Here is a 23,247-nt window from a genome sequence, read left to right on the forward strand (position 1 = left end):
AGGAAGAAATCCAGGATCATGCTTTGCATTTAGTTTTCGTGTCTTTTAGTTGCCGCTAATCCGGTGCAGTTCCTTAGCCTTCATCTTTCGAGAAATTGACGTTTCTTAAAGACTACAAGCCTGTTACTGTGTAGACTGCCTTTCAGTTTGTGTTTATTGATCTTTCTTCCTAATTAGATTCAAACTTTACATTTTTGAAAGGAGCACTGCATAAAGTGATGTGATGCACTGAGAAGGACATATGGTAACAGTGTGTCTCCATTATTGGTGACATTAACTTCATTCGCTAGGTTAGGGTGATATCTGCCAGGTTTCTCCACTGTAAAGTTACTAACTTTCTGTTTGTAATTCATAAATAATCATTCTTTATTTTTTCTTTTTATATTTACAAATAAGAACAACCAAATTCTGCTGCTAATTTGCGTTTTGTTCTTGAGTGGACGTGGAATAAAGTGATCCTCACAAAAGAGGAATTCGACAGACTATGTAAGTATTAAAAGTCTGTGGATAAAGTGAAGGATTTAATATAAGAAAACTCGTCTTGGTTTATGTTTTAAGTATGTAATAAATTTAATATGTACTATTTTTAAGTTATAAGCCCTTACAGTTTAAAGAAGTTGTGGAAGAAAACTCTTTTTACATTAAAATGACAAAGTTAATTTTTGACCCAAGATTTTGCAGACAGATTGTAAAGCTGGCAACAGGCTAATAATTGCACTGTAAGTGAAAGTGAAATTTAAATTTATTTAGAAGTGTAAGTTCTGTGTCATGAAGAATGAACAAATGGACTTTTGAAGACATTCAACTATAGTTTTTCATAACCTAAGTTATTTTCAAGGAGCTCTGGTGGTATGGTAGTTAAGCCATGGTTTGAATCCACCAGGTGCCCCGTGGGAGAAATCTGTGAAAGTCTGCTTCTATAAAGATTATAGCGTTGGAAACCCTATGGGGCAGTTCTACTCTGTCTTACAGGGTCGCTATGAGTTGGAATCGGTTAGATGCCATACAACAAGAAGTTATTCTCAGAGAATTTCTAAACCAACCAAATTTGATGGAAAGATACGAGCGTCTGCAGTATTTTTAGGACATGCTTGTAAAAATATAAACATGCAATGATTAATTAGGTTTAAATATTTTTATTTTTCAATTAATACAGTCAAAGTTTGGAATACTCAGTAATTCAAGATCAGGGTAAAATATAGTTTTTAAGAGGAAAATGTTTTCGCAGGGCTGATAACTGTGTTTTTATGCAGATAATGTGCACCTTCTATGTTTGTCTGCCAACCAATCTGTACCCCTGCAAGGTAATTTCGTAAGTGTGCTGTGCTATTTTTTTTTTTTAACAGCACCGTCTTAAAAAAAAATAATGGCATAGAGGCTCTTACGAGAATACTTCCGAGGGGGAGGAAGCAATCAGCAAAGAAACATAGAAGGCACGTGTTAGTTAGGTAAAAATACGGTATATAAGTTATGTAAGGAAAGAAAAAAATTAATACATAAATTGTAGGATCATTATCATTATATGATTCCAGCATAATTTGTTTTAAGGTTAAACTTGGCACCTCAGCCATTGTTGCTGTCTTCAGCCTCCTTACTGGTTAATGGAGTTTTTTTTTAACTGTAAGAATACCTAAAATGCAAAGCATAGTAAGTGTTTTAAGTATATTTGAAAGTAAAGCAAATGAGAATTTAATTTGAGAAAGGATTTTAGAATTAAGAAATTTGTTTTCTTTACAAATTACACATAAATATTAAAACAATGCAATTGGTCATTACAAAGCAAATGCCTTAATCTCTTGACGTGTAGTGGTTGTAAGGGTGGGCGCTAGATCTAGATCACTTGACGTGTAGTGGTTGTAAGGGTGGGCGCTAGATCTAGATCACTTGACGTGTAGTGGTTGTAAGGGTGGGCGCTAGATCTAGATCACTTGACGTGTAGTGGTTGTAAGGGTGGGCGCTAGATCTAGATCACTTGACGTGTAGTGGTTGTAAGGGTGGGCGCTAGATCTAGATCACTTGATGTGTAGTGGTTGTAAGGGTGGGCGCTAGATCTAGATCACTTGACGTGTAGTGGTTGTAAGGGTGGGCGCTAGATCTAGATCACTTGAGTTGAAATCTTTGCTCTTCCCATTAGTTTTATACTGAAAGCAGTCACCTAACTCTGTCCCTCAAATTGTTCATCTGTAAAAGGGAATAGTAGTAGTACCTGCCTCACAGAGTATTCATGAAGATGTAAACTAGTTCATTAATCTATGTAAAGTGCTCCTGGCAAGTGATAAATGCTCAGTGCTTATTACTGTTTTTAACCCAATTTTAATTTGTCCTGTTGGTTTGCAACCTTAAGGCATATAAGAACCACCTGAGGAACTTTTTCAAAACACAGGTAGTCCTTACCCCAGCTATTTTCCCAGTTACTACAACTATGGCTGTATACTTTTTTCTTTAATCAGATTTTGAATGAAACTTTACTTAAATTGGAGTTTTTCCCATTAAAACATTCCTGACATTATTTAGAGACTGTTTTATATAATTTCTCTGAAAGGTGTAACCATCAGCGACTAAAACACCCCATCCCCCCAAAATATAAATTCATCAAACTCAGCCTTGAATTTGAAATTTAAAAGGGCAGCAGCAGGGTCTACAAGCATTCAATTTTGTTGTAATAAGCCTTTACCCCAGGGTTTCTAATAAGTCTCTTTATGTGTGTCTTAATTTTAGTGTCTCCCCTTTTAAAGACTAGAAGTGTAGGAAGCAGGTTTTTTTATAAAATATGTATAAAAGGTCTCATATAAAAGTAAATTTATCAGAAGCATCCTATGAATATAACTTACCTAGTGAAGCTGCAGTGGATCTGTGTCACCTTCACCTGTGCTCATTGCTTACCTCATTCTGCATTTTTAATAATAACTTGTACCTTCTAGATTCCTTGAAGTTCTTTGCCATAATTTATAGAATAATGTTGTAGGTAGTGGGAATTTGAGAAATTGTGCATTTGTGATTCAAATTCATTCAGATTTACTATGTGGAACCTAATCTTATATTTTATCCTCAAAAGGTACTCCATTATTTGATGGTTCGTGTCGTTTCATCGATCCACAAACCATACAGTCTATCCAGCAGTGTCATTTGCTTCTTAGCAACCTTAATACAGTCTTGAGCTGTTTTGCTACAGAGGCCCAGGAGGTCACTGAGAGAGGTGTGCTCTTCGTTTTATATAAATATGTGTTTTATTACATTTTACTTCTTGACTTAGGAAAAGAATAAAGTTGTATGTCTTAGATGGATCATTGCATAAAGAAGCCATTATATCTCAGATACTAGAATTTTTTTATGAAGAGCTATAGAATGTTATTATTAGACATTCCATGAGCCAAGCTTAAATAAGCTTGGGAAATTCTGGAATTAAACTAAATGATTGTTAAGATAGTATACTCCCTGTGGAATTTCAAAAATTTAAAATATGTATATTTTTATTCACAGAGGCCATGTTTTTTTTTCTTTCTGTTTTATCATTTAAACAAAACCAGAAAAGCTATTTTCATTTAAAGGCCTGGTTGGAACAACTTATATTAATCACACAGTGTTTAGTTAGTATTATTATATAAATTGGACTCCTGAGATTAGCTAAATGGAAGTACAGCTAAGATGGAAGTGTATTCACCTAAAATGTCTCCTTATTAGTCAGTGACTCATTTTATTTATTCTAGCATTTTGGATATATTTACCTGCCATCATTTTGGACCTAAGTAAAATAAATGCAAGCTGAATTTGTTAAAATGTATATATATACTTACTGTTAAAAATCACCAAGAAATTGGCTTTTGAAAACTGTTGAGCATTTTGGTTTTTCATTTTTGGCTGATTGAAAGTTAAGGAACTGATGTTAAGCTCTATCCTCTACAGGTCTGATGGACTTAAGCAATAAGCATATGGTTACCCAGCTCATCTGTCAATATGCACAAATGGTTCTTTGGTTCTCTCATTCTGGGCTTTTACCAGAGGGCTTAGGTAAAATATTTATTTATTCTATTAATCTTAATTGAAACATTCTTAAATCTTTATAATGCTTCCAGTTTCCTTGCTTTCCCCTTACTTATTTCCCTTCTGTTCTTACCCTCTTCCTTACTTTGTATCTTCAGCGAATCAGCCCATGCCTGGTACTCGGAAGGTGCTCCATACATTTTTACTGAATTAATTGCATCTAGAAGGAAAGCTAATTTGAGAAAACATGGTTTCTGAAAATGTGTTCAACAATATCACCAGCTATAATTTAGTCCTGCAGAACTTTGATTTTTATCATTTATTTTGCTAGTCTCTTTCTGTTTTCTGGGCTCTTTTAATGTGGTTATTAGCTAACATTATTTGCCATCAATGAAATACCCCTTTTATCTAATGATTGATGCCAATACCAAGATTAGAGAATTAGCCTTTTACTATATTTGTTTAGAGCATACTTCTGAAGCCTCCAGCTTCTTCCAACAGGAAGCACATTGGATTTTATGTAGAAGTGTTTCTGTCACTGTGCATGTAATTGCTGTTGGTCATAATTTTTCATAATTTTATTAGATTCTGACGTGAATAAATGGTGAACATTGCTTGCTTTCGTTATCATTCATACCTAAGATTTAACATCATTATGTAGGTCAGCCTTTCCAGGGCTTTAAGCCACCGTCCTTGTTGGTTACAGACTTTGTGAGAGACTCAAGTTTTCTTGTTTGCACATCTGTAAATAAAGGGACATGTAGTGTTCTTTTATCACTTAAATCCAGCCTGTGAATTATGCAACATTATAAAATTGCAGTAAAATATCAGTCTGTGTAACCTTAAGTGTTGTTGGCGTATTTTGGAAATATTACTAGCTATTTTTCCAACTCTTAAAAAAAATCTAGATGATGCTGTGCAGTTGTCAAGGTTATGCTACAACTACCCTGTAATTCAGAGCTACTACACCAGTCGTCGGCAGAAGTGTGAGCGTTTATCCAGGTATGGTACATCCCAAACCTTTGAAGTCAAAACTTTCTCAGATAAACCAGTTATTAGAGCTCATCATGTTATAAAACATTTCAGTGGGTGGAATACCTGGTAGAGTATCAGAATTTGTTACCAGATTACTATTTTAGTTGTAATGTTTTATCCTGACCCAGAGAATGCATGGTTTTTTCTGGATTCCAGGATAGCTGCTTATTATTCCCTGAGTGAAATTCTTATGAATGACTTACTAGAGGAGATTTAAGCATTTTTCCCCTGATAATTTTTGTTCAGAAAAAGACTAGAAGCTGCTGTTCATCAAAAAGGCATAAAATGCATCACCAGTTAAAGTTATCTTACTTTCTTTCCATAACAGTTACATTTCAACAATTTATTTACTTTGTTCTTTTTTCTTTTGGGTTTTTTTTTTAAAATACATAAATATTAGCCTAATTGGTTCCTTTGAAAGAACCAAGTTGAAGAAGTAGAAGAATACTTTTTAGAGCATTGGCCCTACTCTGGGATTAAACAGCCTTCTTTCTCAAGTTGCAATAATAAAATTACAGAGCAGCATGTAACATTTAGAGCAGTGATGCATGGACATTGATTCCCAGTTTGTGATGTCACCTGGGAATCCGTACTAGCTGCGCCTACTGCACAGCAATGAGAATGGCAAAAACCAAAACCCTGACACCAGCACATGCTGGCGAAGATCTGGAGCGGCAGAAACTCCCGTTCATTGCTAGTGGGAATGTAAAATGGTACAGCCAAACACGGGCTTACCATGTGATCCAGCAGTTCATTGCTGGTGGGAATATAAAACAGTACAGCTAAACATGGGCTTACCATGTGATACAGCAGTTCATTGCTGGTGGGAATGTAAAATGGTACAGCTAAACGTGGGCTTACCATGTGATCCAGCAGGTCATTGCTGGTGGGAATGTAAAATGGTACAGCTAAACGTGGGCTTACCATGTGATCCAGCAGGTCATTGCTGGTGGGAATGTAAAATGGTACAGCTAAACGTGGGCTTACCATGTGATCCAGCAGTTGCACTACTAGGTATTTACTCAAATGATTTGAAAACTATGTTCACATAAAAACCTGCACGTGAGTGTTTGTAGCAGCTTTACTTAAAATTGCCAAAAATTGGAAGCAACCAAGATGTCATTCAAGAAGTGAATAGATAAATAAACTGTAGTACAGCCATACTATGGCGTATTATTCAGTCATAAAAAGAAATGAGCTATCAAGCTACAAAAAGACACGGAGGAACCTTAAATATATATCTCTGAGCAAAAGAAGGCAGTCTGAAAAGGCTGCATACTCTTTGATTCCTCTTAAAGGACACTCTGTAAAGGGGAAAACTAGAGACATTAACAAGATCAGTGGTTTCCAGGAATTCAGGGGGAGTGGTAAACCCTGTAATGATGGATACGTGGCATTATATATTTGTCAAAACCCGTAAGACAAGGTACAACACCAAGGAACCGTAATGTAAATTAAGCGCTTTAGTTAGTAATAATGTATCACTCTTGGTTCATCATTGATAACAAATGCCTCTTCATGGTAGAAACAGTGTATAGGGGAAGGAGGAAGGGCATGGGGACTACCTGTATGTCCTTAGGCAAGTTCGCTAGCCAAGCTTTCTAATCCTTTTTGTTCATGTAAGTTATAGTCAGCATATAAGATTAAATAAAATAATACATGCAAGGCACCTAGTATTGCACGACTCATAGGAAAAGCTCAAGAAGTAGTAACTGCTGCTGCTCTTGTTTCAGGTGATGAAGTAGAGATATCTGCTTATCATATTGTTGGTGCTCATTTGTGTATTTTTTGAATGAAGGAATCACTGAGGTTAAATGACTAACCCAAGTGATGAAACAAACTGTAATTCTTTGACATTGAATTGAAGTATTACTTTCAGTGCACTGGGCTGGCTGTCATACTTTATGGTAATTTGGTCAGGATGGTGAAATATATATAGTCTTGGGCATTTGGCTGGCTGGACTACTTTCTCCACAGAGTCTTGACCTAAACTGACTGGCTTGCTGATGACAGAACTTGAGGCAGCTTCGGGGTTTATCTACTAACTCTCCTTGATGTTTGGAGTTCTTGTGTTGTTAAATGCATCCCAGTTCTCAATTTTCCTTTCACGAATAATTGGGATTCATTGCTTTTAAAATTTTAATATTGTTTTGATGATAATAATTAACCCTTCTATTAATTATTAAATTATTAAATCCTAATGTTGCCTTTATTGCAGAGGGAAGTGGAACCCTGATTGCTTGATGATCGATGGAATGGTTTCCCAGTTAGGAGATCGAGTTGAAAAGTTGTGGAAGCGAGATGAAGGAGGCACAGGAAAATATCCTCCTACTAGTCTACATGTAGGTTTGCAGTAACGGTATCACTTAAAGCAAAATTGGGGTGGGAGGAGGCATGCTTAGCTATATTTTTTCACACCTTGTACAGGCCTGGGAAAAACAAAGAGTATGAATAATTGAATCTATAAAATGCACTGAAGCTTGTATCGTTTATTTTTGTAGGCACTGCTTGACATATACCTACTAGACAGTGTTACTGAAGCAATCAAGCACTCTGTTGTATCCTTTTAAAATTTATCAAATAATTCATGTACTACCAAAATCATAAGATTTCAAGGTAGTAGGGACTCAGCATATCGTTTAAAACCATTTCATTTTCATGCTTGAATTTCTTTTAAGATAAAGGTTCTTAACCCAGAATCCGTTGGTTGGGTTCAGATGGTCTGTGGTTAACTTGAAACTGTGTGGAAAATTTTGTTTTATGTTTGTTTTTCTAGCGATAGGGTTGATGGCTTTTATCAGATTCTCAAATGTGTCCAAGTTACTCGAAAGTTGAGAACAACTGCTCTAAAACGTTGCTGGCAAGTGGTTATTCTCAATGGAGTTAACTTGTGTGCTGAATAAGAATATATTGTGAATTGCCTTGATATTACTTTTGGCATTGCATTCGAGTCCTGTAGTCTTTGAGATAAGATTTTTATGCTTGTGACAGTTTCTAAGTCTAATAATGCATACTTCATTCATAATTTACAAGGTATGTGATGTGTCTGCTTGAACTGCCAACTTTTGCTCGATAACTGGAATTTTGTCTGTAGCTTTGTTTCTTAAATTTGCTAAGCTCGTGACTTCATGAAGAAAGCCCATGCTTTAGTCGTCTATTTTGTGGTAGTGCCTACTCTTGGGAAAGAATAAAGTTAGTTGTAGGACTTTCTGTACCCACATTTTATATAACTGTACTTCCATAGTTGGATATCCAAAATGGCTTTCTTATGCTAAAAAAGAAGTCTTTCAAGCCTCTTTTATGCTGCGTTCTTTTGCTACTTATCCTAAACATAAAGAAGTTTTTTGTTTTTGTTTATTATCCTTAATCCTTTTTTTTTTTTTCTTAAAAAAAAAAAAAAAAAAGACCATTTATTTGCTGCTTGATATTATGTATTCCTTTCCAAACAAAACGGATACTTCAATTGAATCTTTTCCCACTGCCTTTGCCATTTCTTGGGGCCAAGTTAAACTCATTCAAGGCTTTTGGCTGCTAGATCATAATGACTATGAGGTAAGTCTAAAGATACGATGCGATCTGCTTCTAGTGGTGGTTTAAGAAGGACTTAGTTTAATCAGTACTGTTCACCAGGCATGGTCTTAGGCAGCAAGAGCACAAAGATAAAACATTTCAGAAAGCTAGTTTTCTTACTGTCTAAAGAGGGAGACAAACAAGTCAACAATTACTAATAGTGCAAATATGATAATTGTTTTATTAGAAGTATGTTTGGGGTGTTGTGTGGACCATAGAAGGCAGGATTTGGCATTGATGTATGGAATTGATAATAAAAAGATTTTATATACTAAAGAAGGCTCAAAATATGAGGCTTTTGCTAAGTCTTTTGTACTTGAAAATAAAGTACACCATAAAAAGTATACCATAGATGAGATTTTTTCAGTTTATGTTTAAACTGGTTGTATCTTAATTTTTGTATTATCCACTGTGGTGTCAGTATTGCCTGTATTCTTAGACGTCAGCTACTTTGTCTAAATGCAAAGGATTGTATTTGTATTTAGCACTTTTCATGTCATTTCTGCAGAGTGCTTTGGATCTTTTATTTCACCCAGCTACTGCAAAACCTGTGCCGTGGCAACATTCAAAGATTATTCAGGCCTTCATGACTCAGGGTGAACATAGACAAGCCCTCAGATATATTCAGACAATGAAGCCGCCAGTGTCCAGTGGTAATGATGTTATCCTTCACCTCACCGTTTTGCTTTTTAACAGGTAAGTACATAGCCTTTTAACTTTTGTGTGCTGAAAAATACATAACAAAACATTTGCCCTTTCAGACTTGTTTATATGTACAGTTCGGTAACATCACTAATATTCCCTACGTTGCACAAGCATCGCCATAGATTTTTTTCATCCCCTTAACAGAAAATCAGTACTCCGTAGGCAGTACCTCCCAAGTGTGTTCTTTTGAAGTACAGTTAAACTGTTCATCATATATGTTAATATTTTTGAATTGGTAAAAAAGACAGTAGCAGCCTATATGTAATGGGTTATACTGTAATGGTTGTAATATGGTTATAAAATGTAAAAATGGTTGTAATATGTAATAGGTTGCATTACTTATTACAATTTTTGATATTTCAACATTCAAAAACATGTAGAGCACCTTTTTTCTATAATGAGATGAGTAAGAAGTACCTCGAGTAAATGGGAAAGTCAGACTGGGATTTAAAACTTTATCTGTTGATGGTTGGCAACATTGACAGTCTCCTGGATGGAAGATTGAGAGTTGATTTTGCTGAAATGAAGCCAGGAATTGAGAGGAAGAATGAAGTCACATAGAGTTTATAAATTATATTTTCTGAGAGTATATCCTGGGGATGGTGCTCTGGTATTTTTATGTTAATATTGGTTGCTTGGGTGTTGCAATTATTTGCATTTGATTTTTGTCGTTGCATTCACCACTGAGTCTCATAGAAAGGAAATCCTGAAGCATTTGTTGAAATGATTTAAGAAAGTATCAGGTTTCAAGTCCATTTTCAAGGTTTTTTCTTATCTATTTAAATAAATACATAAACATTTGCAGATAATGTTTATTGGTTTGTTTTTTGTATTCACTATTTATTGGTTTGTTTTTTGTATTCAATGTTTTATACTTGCCTTTTTTACTTAACAATGCACGATTGCCCAAGTTAATCTATATCTGCCTCAAAGGACTACGTTGTAGTCTGCTGTATCACTGTATATTCTTGTCCATAAGTCTGTACGTGTCATTTCCATTTCTCTATGCTATATTCCTTGCAGTGGGATTGTTGGGTCCTAGCCTGTATGTAGTTTTACTACTCCTATCATTGAGGTATGGGAGTTGAACATTGGCTTTTTTTTTTTTTTTTTTAAAGCTCCCAGAGTCCCTGCCTGATTCTGGAATACTCTTCTGTTAAGAAATGTGGTTTCATTTAAATGATCTCCTCATTGCCCACAGAAAAAATCTCAGTGTCTCCTCATACCTAATTTGACACAAGTTTTCCGGTCTCCTCTTGCTGTAGATCGTCCAAAACCATCTACCAAACTATACCCTCCACGTCCTAGTGAACCCATCGTGCTTATTTCTGCCCATGGGCCATTACCCATTTTCTTTTCTGCTCTTATGTGAGTGTCGCTTCCTTGAAAGACTGACTTTTCCCTCTACACCCCTCCCAGTGTTTCAGTTCCCAGCCATGTAATCCAGATTAGTTTGTTGTCTTCTTTGAAGTCCAGTATGCTTGCTTTCCCATTATTTTACACTTACAATCTGAAATAATCATACAGACCAGCATATAATTAAATTTTAAAGATGCCTTGTCTTCCTTTGACATAATTAGCAAAGTTTATTGTGCAGTGGTTAATATTCACTAGATTTTTAGGGCACCTTTAAAGCACCTGTACAAGAACCTTTCGCATTCTTTAGGTGGATTACTTGTTTTACGTATTTTTAATGGATTGTCTAAAACTAACTGAACTGCTTTCAGGTGCATGGTTGAGGCCTGGACTTTATTACGACACCATTCTAATAGGTCGAATGCAGAGGAGTTACTAAAGCACACGTATGAAGTCTGTCAGGAAATGGGCTTAATGGAGGATTTACTGAAGTTACCATTTACAGACACTGAGCAGGTAATGACATATCAGTGTAAACATATCAGAAATTGAAGAAAAATCAGTAGCTTACAAATCTATTTTATTCTTCCTAGGAATGTTTAGTGAAATTTTTGCAGTCCAGTGCCAGCGTTCAGAATCATGAATTCCTCTTAGTTCACCATTTGCAGCGTGCCAATTATATTCCTGCCTTGAAGCTGAACCAAACTCTGAAGATTAATCTTATGGTATGGTTATACTTGTTTTATTATGGGAGACAAGAGGATAAGGAAAACTGGAGACTTTTTTTTATTATTGGTACATAAGATCTTATAGTTTGGTGACCATTGTGTCCTATATAATCTTGAACTTGGAAATATGCGATCCTTCTCACCTTCCTGTAGCAGAATTGGGAACAGGGTGTTATTATTTACCTGCTTCTTTTATATATGCCGTTACTATTCATACGTGTGCCCAGACCTGCCAGACTAATGATTTCACTCAGAGAAAAGAAGAAGAGGTAGAAGACCTAGTAAGGGTTATATAGGGGAAAGAACGTGGGATTCCTGGGACTCTGTGCACTTGAGACACCTCCCTCTACCTCTCCGAGCCTGGGTTTCTTCATCTGTAAAAAGATACACTCTCCTTATGAGGCTGTTGTGAGGCTACAGAGAGGTGTGTGTGAAGTAACATGCTGCCTGACACATGTAGATGTTGCCTGTAAAATGAGAGCCATTGCTTTTTTTAGTTGTGAAGAATCGAGGCTTATTAGCAGAGACTTGGAATTTATTGGTAAAACAAATAAGTTTGTGTATGAGGTCCTTGATTTGGAAGAATGGATATGTAGGGGGGAAAATATTGTATATTCATAATTATAATAAAATAGTAAATATATAAACCTAGAACCTGACATTTTTTAAGATTAAATTTTTACCAATTATGATATGTTCGTTAGAATGATCGTGATCCTCGTTTACGTGAGAGATCAGTGGCTCGAAATTCTATATTAGACCAATATGGGAAAATTCTTCCTAGAGTCCAGCGAAAATTAGCCATTGAACGAGCTAAACCTTACCATCTGACAACATCATCAGTTTTTCGAGAAGGTAAGATTTCATTGAAGAATGGCAAATTATTTTGCTAGAAAAGATACTGAATGCTTACCTTTCTGATACCAAAATGGAGCGGAACTGGGCCATGCTTGGCTCTGTTGTACATGCAGTCTCCATGAGTCGGGCCAACTCGATGGCAGCTAACAACACATTACTAAATAAACTGTAAAAAGTTCTGACATTTAACTGTTTTGCTGCTCTGTGCACAGGTCCCTGTGTTTTTAGTGGCTGCTCTTCCCCAAGAAGTGCAGGACTTTGTCAGAATTTTTTACAGTTTATTTAGTAATGTGTTGTTAGCTGCCATCGAGTTGGCCCGACTCATGGAGACTGCATGTACAACAGAGCCAAGCACGGCCCAGTCCCGCTCCATTACCACTGTCGGTTGGGGGTCAGACCTTTGTGAGCCATTGGGTTTTACTTTATTGGCTGATTTTTGGAAGTAGATCACCAGCCCTTCCTTCCTACTTGATAAATATAGTGCAGAAGAAATAACTCTTTTTATTTCCGTTGATGACTCTTGTCCAACTTCTAGAGAAATGTGGAATGATTTTTATCACCATTTCCTAAAAGCCCAAATTGTTAAATTCCTGCTTAACTACAGTTAAACCAAATATAATTCTAACTATACGTATTTTATGATCTTTGTTTCCAACCATTCTTTTATATTAATTCTTCTATTAATAAATTCCATGGTGGTAGAGATGAAATTAAATGCTATTATATTCTTTATCTTACAGTTTCTAAACCCAGACCATTATCAGCAGTTCCCAAGCAACCTGTAACAGGGACTGTGTTAACAAGATCTGCTTTCATCAATAATGTGTTATCTAAAATTGGAGAAGTTTGGGCAAGCAGTGAACCTAAAAATAGCACTTCTCCTTATATTAGGTATGTTTCTCTTCATACTACTTGTTAATCTCTTTTGGATGTCAGCAACATTTATAAACAAGCCAACCTAATTGTCCTAGCTTATTAGAAAAAACAAAAACCAAAGCCAGTGCTGTGGAGTCGATTCCGACTCATAGCAGCCCTATAGGACAGAGTAGAGCTGCCCCATAGAGGTGCCAAGGAGCACCTGGCGGATTCCAACTGCTGACCTTTTGCTTAGCAGCTGTAACTCTTAACCACTATGCCACCAGGATTTCCTCGTAACTTATTAATGTATATAAAAAGCAAAAACTTTTTTAACATTAGCTACTTTCCTTATAAGAATGGTTTTTATCTTTAAATTTAAGTGATACATGTTTATCGTTATTTGTAAATAATACAGAAATGTACAGAGTAAAGGATGAAAGCCCTCTCCTCTTTCACCGAATCCTACCTTCTTATAGCAGTTTTAAGTTCACGTTCCTTTTGATACATAATCAAAAGTTAAATTCTTATTTTCTTTCTAGTCCTAACATAGAAGAACCATCTCCTATAGCATATTCTCTCCCAGACCCAGAGCTACCTGAGGCATTTGTTGGAACACCAATTTCAAAAACATCACAAAAAATTTCTAGGTAAAAATTTAATCATTCTTAAGGACACAATGTGTTAGATGATAATTACAGCTATAATTTTTAATTATCTTTAAAATGTTACAAATGTTGTTTTAAGTTTCTGAATGATCCCCCTCCTCCCAAACTGGTATTTACTAGACAATTTTTTAGAGCAGTTTTAGGTCTACAGAAGAATGGTACGTAAGGTTCAGGGAGTTCCCATATTGCCTCCTTTGAATGGTTTTTTTTAGTACTTGGCTTTTATTTTAATTTGAGCAGTAGTATAGTAATTTTAGGAAATTTTGCATCAACTGGTATTCTACCTAAAATTTTGCTCAAAGAGAGATTTCAGACTGCTTAGGGGAAACAAGCAAACTTGGAACTTTCTTTGGTTAGCTTTTTGTCAGTTGACCCCTGAGTTACTTGGTTTTATAGTTAATTTCTAGTTAAATTTGGTTGACTCCTAGAAATTTTCTCCTATACAACAGAACCTACTACTAGAATGTCTTAAGTGGTTTATGATACAGGAATACTTTTATATCTTACCTATGGTATTAGAAAAGTAAATAGTTCTCAAGATTTGCATCCAGGATGAAATTGTGAGTGTAAGTATTATTTATTTAAGAACCTTAACTAATTGAAAAGTATTCATAATCAATGTATTGGTCGTTTATCATTAGTAACATACCTGTGATTGTAAATTTTATCAAGTACGGAAATATTTTATAGGAATAAATTATCTGAATATTTGATACTAAGGATAAGATATTTAGGGTAAGAACAATTTACAAATAGTTGAGGCCAAAGCTGTTCGAAGAGTGCATAATTGGCATCTTTTCAAAGGTTAAAGGGATTTTTTCTTCTTTGCATTATATTTAGTTGTTTTCCATTAATTATGCTCATGAGATGGTAAGAAACTAGTTTTAAATGGAAGTCATTATTCATGACATTTTCTTTCTATCAGTAGTTTTAATTTTCCTCATGTCATTTTCTCTTGGTCCTTTTGTGCTTGAGTAGTTGTGGAATTTTTAGGGCATCGAGGGACATTATAAAAGTTTTTAGGGTTTTTACGAATGGCCCAAGGGCTTGATAAAGAGGTATTATGTGTCCAGTGAGAATTCTTTAAAGCCAATATTAACTTAGATGGAAGAGAGCCGATTGAAATGTGAATATTTATCTTTTATAAAAATTATTCTATCCCTAATTCTGTATTTTCAAACTGGTTTGCATTAGTGAGTAGTAAGTTTAATGGGTTCTGACTAGCATATTTAAGGAAATAGGATAATATAGTGTCAGCAGACACTGCATATAGTAAAGGAAAGTGCTGTTTAGGGTAATTTCTGTTTTGTTTATGTGTGTGATCCAAAATGTATTTCTTATTTGGATCATGATCAAAAAAGTTGTTGAATCAGTTGTGGAAATCCCAAGACCTAATATAGTATTTAAAATTTCTTAAGTATCTTAATTAAAAATATTTTGCCTTGATAAATTTTCTAGTATGACTTAAATAATCGTAATTTTGTTTTTATTAGTGTAATAATTTGCTCTGTGCCATTCGTTGTACAGGCTCTGCTTTGGGGAAGCGGTCATTCATAAATGGGTACCTCAGACATAATATTTACACACTGGAAAGCATTTAACCAAATTTCCATTTGGTTCCATATTGGATAACTCGATATAAAAGTGAAAAATTTACATATACAGAATTTGAATATAAAAAAGGTAGAGAAGGAAAAGAATTAGAACAGAAAGTTAACGTCTAGCAGCATGATCCTGAAAGAGATATCTGGATCTCTTCATTGTTCATGGAAATCTCAAAGCTGTGCTTAGGACAGAATAACAAGTTGGACAGACCCTGTATTAAGTAAACGCTTCCTGTAAATATTTCTCCACTGGGTAATAGGTTGGGTGTTAAAGCAGCTGTGGCCTGTGTTGGTCTACCAGCCCTAATAGCAAAAATCTCCTCTGAACAGAAGATAGAGCAACGAGGAAGGCAATAGCAACTGGACATTTTTATATCTGGGTACTAAAGCAGGCTGTATTTTTCTGGTTATTCTGTACTAAGTCACAGTGGCATTTTGGGGAAGTAAAAGGGTGTTGTTTCTATCACTAGAAACCAACCCAAAACAAACCTGTTACCGTTGAGTGAATTCCAACTCATAGCAGCCCCTATAGGACAGCGTAGAACTGCCCCATAGAGGTTTCCAAGGAGTGGCTGGTAGATTGGAACTGCTGACCTTTTTTTTTGGTTAGCAGCCAAGCTCTTAACCACTGCGCCACTAGGGCTTCATCACTAGAAAATAAAACCATAAAATAAAACTGTTAGTAGATTGGGGAAAGAGAAGTGACCTGTGCAAATGATCCAGCACAAATTGTAATCTGAAAATTTCACTTCAGAGTTTAAATTATTTATCTGTAAATTAAGTTTTTAAGCTTATTGGGACTATGCATGTTTTAATACAAGCCATCAATGACATCAGCGTTAGTTGATATGAACGGATTTGGGACATTATGGGAAAGCATTCAGTAGAATTTTGAGATTATATTTTGTCATCAAAAGTCATTTTTAAAAATTAACCCTTTTTTAATCAGTCTAGTCTTCGTCGCAATATTTAAAATTTTTTTAGCATTTCATTTTCATTTGAAAGTAAGTGCCTGGCCCGTGATAGGGACTTGGTAAATATTGGTAAAAGAGAGGGAGGAGTTCTAGAGTTCTTTTCTTCACTACTGAATTAATAACTTTCTGACCTTTTGAACTAATGGTAGCAGTTTGGGTTACATTAATATACGTGACTGAATTTATATTTTCATAAGGCTGTCATATTTACTAGTGAATATAGATAGCACTATAGAAGTTTTGAGTAGTGCAATGAAATATTAAATTTTTTTGTTTCTTCAGAATAGCTTAATAAATAAGTATTCAGGATTTTTCTGTTCATACGTGTACTCTGATTACAGACTGCTGGATTTGGTTCGTCCTGTTTCCCAGCCGTCTCAGTATGTGGATTTTATTCAGCAAACCCAGACCCCCTCCACAAGATCTCCTTTGTACCTAGCATCCACTTCATTGCCATTAAGTCACTTAAAAGGATCACATCAAGACGCCTCGAGGGCATCAGAATTGCATTTACTTGAAACTCCTCTTGTTGTTAAGGTGAGTATTATATACCCAGCAAATGAAGCTAGAGAATTCTTATTTTCAAGTGTCAGAGAGAAAATAAGCTTTTTAATTGATATTTCTGGGTCATCACTGGCTTTAAGCTACTGCTGCTTTTTCAAATAGGTGTCTTCCTAAAATGCTTACGTTTTATATTTTTATATCTTCTTAAACGGAGCTTACTAAATTTACCCTTCTCTGCTTAAGTAACATGATACCTAAGGTTATCAATCACTCTGTTTGGAATGTATTCTAAGGCTCTGTGTAGTTGTTGTAAATTGGGTTTTGTTCTTTGCAAAATAGCTTTCACGTTTCTCGGGTTTGCTTGCTTGCTTTTTTCTTCCTTCTCTTTCTGTAACTCCGTTGCTGGTACCATTAAGCTGTTATTTCTTCCACCTGTCAAGTGCTTTTGAGTTCTTAGGTTTATTTTATTTGTCTTAATTTTCTGACTCCGTTGATAAGACTTTAAACTATTACTCCTTCCTCCTGTCAGTGTGTCTGTCTTTAAATTGCCATTACTAGTGGTAACTGAGCACAATGATCTTACACCTTCCCATTTTCAAAGTGTTTGTACAGATGGTATCTCCTTTTAGCTCCTTGTCCAGTGTTCTGTCCCGGATCCCAGAAGCTTTCTTCTTCTTTTATTAAATTGTTTCTAAGTTATCTTTCTGGATCTCCAGAAAATGAGGGGATTATTTTTCAAGTTGAATAAAAGGTACTTCAATAAATGCTAGTCCTAAGATAACTATTAAAAGAAGTTAATAAGATTATTAGCTATCTAACACTTAGTTTCTGTCTTACTAATTGGCAGTTTATTTTTGAAGTTGCATTGCGGTGGAAATAACCAAAGCTTTTAGAATGATTCTGAATGGAATTTTATGTTTTGTAGCCTTACATAAAACAAGCCCTTGTGGTGCAGTGGTTAAGTACTCAGCAGCTAACTGAGAGGTCAGTAGTTCGAACCCACCGGCCACTCCACCAGAGAAAGATGTGGCAGTCTGCCCCCATAAAGATGACGGCCTAGGAAACCCTACAGGGCAGTTCTACTCTGTGATACAGGGTTGCTATGAGTCAGAATCAACTCGTCGGCACACAACAGCAACAGAAACAACGTCCTCACATATACAAAGCTCTGACTAGAATTTTGTATTTTTTTAGTAATTTGGCATAAAAATGTTTATTCATGGCCTATGTTATATAGGATTAAATGTGCTTATTGGAGATGAAAATGTAGCCACTGTTGTGACTGTTGATTGACCCAGTCTGCCCTTTATAAGTGACATTTACAAACAGTAATGGTGGAATTTCATCTGCTCTTTGTCATAGAAAGCTAAAACTTTGGCCATGTCGGTTACTTCCTCTGGATTTGCCGAGTTTACTCCTCAATCCATCCTAAGGTCTGGTCTTCGAACAACACCTTTAGCATCTCCCTCTTTGTCACCTGGAAGGTCTCTTACTCCTCCTTTACGACTTAAAGAAACTAGAATTTCATTCATGGAAGAAGGCGTGACCACAAAATGGACGGCTGGAGTAAGTTTAATAATCATTAGAAAGAACTTAATAAAAATATATTAGACAAATCAATTTAAATAACATCACTGTAGATTTTTGTTATATAATCATCAGTCATGAAATCAGAAAACATTAGATCTGACAGAAACTTAAGGCCTGGCTGAGCCAAACCTGTCAATTTACAAGTGAAGAAAATAAGGCTCAGAAGCACCAAGTCAGCTGCCTGTAGTCAAATAGCTATTTGGTGGCAAAAATGGGACTAGAATCCAGACCTCTTAATTCTTGGTGTATTTTGTTGTTTCTCTTGAGATTTAAGTTTCCTTATTGGTTATCTATTTAAGATGTGTCTTCAGAGCTCCATTGAAGCTTAATAGGAGCCCATTTACTGATTGTTGGTGATCCTGCTTGTTCTGTGTTTTAGTCTTTTAAAAATACCAATTTATTACCAATTAAGGAAACAGGAACAGCCATTAAAATTTAATCATGTATCTGAAGAGAACGGATTTAGGACAAGTGAGTTTTGATGAGGAAGAGAAATAAGGAGTATAGAAAGGGTGGGTATGATTGGAATGGATAACATAGGACTAAACCTGACTTGATTTTTACAGTAAAATTTAAACTTTTTTTTTCTTGCAAAATCCTACTTTACAGGTTGCAGATGACAGCAAAACAAAAGTATTTATTACTACACCTTTCCATAAATGTGGAGTTCCAGCAGAAACTGAATGGGTGAAGAGCAAAGATAAAACCACATCTTTTTCCCTGACTAGTCCTGAGAAGGACCATCAGGAAATGGATATGAGGTCACCGGATACACCCTCTCAAAGTCTGGAGAAACTGGACATGAGCAAAGAAAACAGCATTGCTTCAACCAGATCAGACCAGACTACCTTGGAGTATCAGGACGCGCCAGGACCAGAAGACTTTGAGGATATTTTCCTAGTCACTAAACCAGCAGGCCCTTCCACTGAACTACGTACTAATTTAACTGAGCAGACTGAGAAGGAAGGTGATGAAGATGTGTCTGAGTCAGAAGGAACTCCTCCAGACCTAGAGAAACAAACTGGTAAAAACTCGGTTTCAAAGTATTAAAAATTGCTGTTAATGTCCCTCAGTAAAATATGGAATAGAATTTTTTTCCACCATAAGTAAAGCATCAAGGTCAAATAATAATTGTATGCTATTCTTTCAACTTACTAGTATGACAGATGGACATTGTTCCACTTGTTGTAAGTAGGTATGAGATTTGGTGGAGGGGAACTTGTGTGTGTTACTCTTTTTATTTGGCCATGAAATTTGGAAAAGAACAGTGATGTTTAAGGAGGGGAATTTAAGATTCCATAGTCAGATTTCTGATTACTTTTTTAAGGTCTTCCTATCACTATGAGAAATAATAATAACTGACTTTACAGAGTAGATTGATGTTATAATTTTTATCTTATCCAGCAGCCTCAATTTTCTTTAATGCTGCTCAGAAACTGTTCTCCATGCGCACCACCAGAAATAATCACTGGGCAATCAGGATGAATGTCCAAAGGCCCATGAATTTATTTTCTTTATATTTATTTATCAGCAATTTTTTTAGCTTTCAATATGTGTACACCAGGTAATCTCCTACTGTGCGTGTGCTAAGTATTGAGGATCAGATAGTGAGGAGAGTACCTGCCCACATGGAATTTGGATCTTAGTGGCCTATATAGACAAGCAAAGTAATTATAATGCAGTATGATAAATGCTATCCTGGAGGCCATAGAAGAGACGAGGGACAAAGTAGGAAAAAGAAAGACTTGGCTTAGAATTGGTGGATCGGAAAACTTAGCCTATTTTTATGTTGCTTACTCTAGACATAGTTTTACAAGTTTATTTAAAGGGAACCCCTGACTTTTAATCTGTAAAACCTAAGGCTTAAGTGATTGCTTTTGGGAAATGTTTTTTTGTCAAGGCTGAACTAAGATTTCTTAAAATGTGAATTTTTGAGCTTATGTCTTTCCTTAATAAGCAGGTATTAATTGCTCTAAGAACCTTAGGACTATGTGCATAATAACACGTCTAGAAATTTACATTGCTTTTTTGATGTGTCGTGTTCCAATAAAATACTTCAGTGGTAGATATTAGATGCAAATGTCCATGACAGTAGCTTTATTGATTTTTCTTACAATGATTAGACAGTTTCAAATAGAAATTTGTATTGTTTTTATGAGGGATCATATGTATAACACAAACTCTGGGACCACACAGACTAGACTTGAGTCCTAGCTCAGCTGCTTCCTAGCTTTGTGATCTGGAATAAGCAACATAACCTCAGTTATGTAACTTTAGTTTTCTCATCTATAAAATGGTGATAATAGTCAGCTTCCTTAGATGTTGAGGATTGAGTCCGAATGTGTAAAGCACTTGAAACAGTGCCTGTTAAACCAAAAGTGAGAAGTGGGAGGTGATGGGAGTCTCCTGGGCTGGACTCAGAATTAGAAGACAGAACTGCCGACAGTCTGATGCCAAGGGACTAAACCTAAAGAACAAAACAGCAGACCCAAGAACTTTTAAAAAGAAAAATGATAGTCCAAGACCATGAGTAATCTGGAAACGTTTAGTGTAGATAACTAAGTATCCTTATCTTTATGACTTATAGGCACTTTAGAAGATGCAGAAACAAAAGATCTCCTAGTTCCAGAGGAGGCACTTTCAGAATTTCAGAATCATGTAAGCGCCATTCAAGGAGCCGAAGCTTCTCCTAGTGTACCATCAATCCATGAAGGGTAAGTTTATGGAGAAAAACTCAAATGTTACCAAAAAGGGTTAATGAAACTATGAACCAGCAGTGATGTAGTCTTTGTGTAGATTAAATCTTATTTAGATCTTTGACATTTCTGTTTTGGTAATGTTCTGTGTTATGAAAGAAATTCAGTTATAATTGTGTATTATTTAGTAATTACCATAAACTCTTAGAATTTCCTGAATATTTACAGATGCGATGAATTGAGACAAAACTCTTACATTCTTTAGTGATTCTAATTTTGCTGAAGACCAAAATTTTCACTCATAGCCCTGCATTTGTCCATGTCCTCCCCTTTTCAGTGGTTTTGGGATGACCAGGTACAGGTCTCCTGTAGCACCAAGGTGGAGCCTGGGGGAGATGGCTGAGAGATATTTTGTTCCCTACCATTTGGTTGATAAGACTCTAGTTAAGTTTTTGTTTTTTAACGACTAATTGATCTGTTTTGCTACCAATCAGTCAGTAACACTGAGCACTTTGTGCCAGAAAAGGCACTGTACCAGATGCTGTAGGGGAGTGTTAGCAGATGCTGTAGGTGTGGGGGGGGGTGGTGTTAGCAGATGCTGTAGGTGTGGGGGGGGTGCTACCAGATGCTGTAGGTGTGGGGGGGGGTGTTACCAGATGCTGTAGGTGTGGGGGGGTGTTACCAGATGCTGTAGGTGTGGGGGGGGTGTTACCAGATGCTGTAGGTGTGGGGGATGTTACCAGATGCCGTAGGTGTGGGGGGGGTGTTACCAGATGCTGTAGGTGTGGGGGGGTGTTACCAGATGCTGTAGGTGTGGGGGGGTGTTACCAGATGCTGTAGGTGTGGGGGGGGTGTTACCAGATGCTGTAGGTGTGGGGGGGTGTTACCAGATGCTGTAGGTGTGGGGGGGTGTTAGCAGATGCCGTAGGTGTGGGGGGGGGTGTTACCAGATGCTGTAGGTGTGGGGGGATGTTAGCAGATGCCGTAGGTGTGGGGGGGGTGCTACCAGATGCTGTAGGTGTGGGGGGTGTTAGCAGATGCTGTAGGTGTGGGGGGTGTTAGCAGATGCTGTAGGTGTGGGGGGTGTTAGCAGATGCTGTAGGTGTGGGGGGTGTTAGCAGATGCCGTAGGTGTGGGGGGGGGTGTTACCAGATGCTGTAGGTGTGGGGGGATGTTAGCAGATGCTGTAGGTGTGGGGGGTGTTAGCAGATGCTGTAGGTGTGGGGGGGGGTGTTACCAGATGCTGTAGGTGTGGGGGGATGTTAGCAGATGCCGTAGGTGTGGGGGGGGTGCTACCAGATGCTGTAGGTGTGGGGGGTGTTAGCAGATGCTGTAGGTGTGGGGGGTGTTAGCAGATGCTGTAGGTGTGGGGGGTGTTAGCAGATGCTGTAGGTGTGGGGGGTGTTAGCAGATGCCGTAGGTGTGGGGGGGGGTGTTACCAGATGCTGTAGGTGTGGGGGGATGTTAGCAGATGCTGTAGGTGTGGGGGGTGTTAGCAGATGCTGTAGGTGTGGGGGGGGGTGTTACCAGATGCTGTAGGTGTGGGGGGATGTTAGCAGATGCCGTAGGTGTGGGGGGGGTGCTACCAGATGCTGTAGGTGTGGGGGGTGTTAGCAGATGCTGTAGGTGTGGGGGGTGCTACCAGATGCTGTAGGTGTGGGGGGTGTTAGCAGATGCTGTAGGTGTGGGGGGTGTTAGCAGATGCTGTAGGTGTGGGGGGTGTTAGCAGATGCTGTAGGTGGGGGGGGTGTTAGCAGGTGCTGTAGATGGGGGGGGTGTTAGCAGGTGCTGTAGGTGGGGGGGGGGGTGTTACCAGATGCTGTAGGTGTGGGGGGTGTTAGCAGGTGCTGTAGGTGTGGGGGGTGTTAGCAGGTGCTGTAGGTGTGGGGGGTGTTAGCAGATGCTGTAGGTGTGGGGGGTGTTACCAGATGCTGTAGGTGTGGGGGGTGTTAGCAGATGCTGTAGGTGTGGGGGGGTGTATCTAGATGCTATGGGGGGGTGTTATTGAAATTGTGGTATGTTGGATTGATGCCTGTTACCAAACTATTTAAGCAGCTTACATTAGAAGTACACTGCTTTCTTTATTGAAAGTCAGCTGAACCTAAGCAGTTTGATTTAGTAAT

At 37.2% G+C, this 23,247-nt stretch overlaps 1 protein-coding gene across 1 annotated transcript in view; it reads left to right on the forward strand.

Annotated features, from left to right (window-relative positions):
* AHCTF1 (AT-hook containing transcription factor 1) overlaps window positions 1-23,247 on the forward strand; it is a 76,991-nt gene that overhangs the window by 38,426 nt on the left and 15,318 nt on the right. Inside the window, exons 14-30 of the mRNA XM_049868061.1 lie at window positions 397-486; window positions 3,056-3,196; window positions 3,904-4,008; window positions 4,890-4,983; window positions 7,235-7,358; window positions 7,518-7,574; window positions 8,422-8,568; window positions 9,095-9,282; window positions 11,019-11,163; window positions 11,241-11,372; window positions 12,080-12,230; window positions 12,974-13,124; window positions 13,631-13,738; window positions 16,676-16,871; window positions 18,201-18,404; window positions 19,038-19,452; window positions 21,016-21,142. Coding sequence (XP_049724018.1) covers window positions 397-486; window positions 3,056-3,196; window positions 3,904-4,008; window positions 4,890-4,983; window positions 7,235-7,358; window positions 7,518-7,574; window positions 8,422-8,568; window positions 9,095-9,282; window positions 11,019-11,163; window positions 11,241-11,372; window positions 12,080-12,230; window positions 12,974-13,124; window positions 13,631-13,738; window positions 16,676-16,871; window positions 18,201-18,404; window positions 19,038-19,452; window positions 21,016-21,142 — 2,575 coding nt within the window. The remainder of the gene's footprint in view (window positions 1-396; window positions 487-3,055; window positions 3,197-3,903; window positions 4,009-4,889; window positions 4,984-7,234; window positions 7,359-7,517; window positions 7,575-8,421; window positions 8,569-9,094; window positions 9,283-11,018; window positions 11,164-11,240; window positions 11,373-12,079; window positions 12,231-12,973; window positions 13,125-13,630; window positions 13,739-16,675; window positions 16,872-18,200; window positions 18,405-19,037; window positions 19,453-21,015; window positions 21,143-23,247) is intronic.

Source organism: Elephas maximus, chromosome 24 (genome assembly GCF_024166365.1).
Source record: "Elephas maximus indicus isolate mEleMax1 chromosome 24, mEleMax1 primary haplotype, whole genome shotgun sequence".
Lineage (NCBI taxonomy): Eukaryota > Metazoa > Chordata > Mammalia > Proboscidea > Elephantidae > Elephas > Elephas maximus.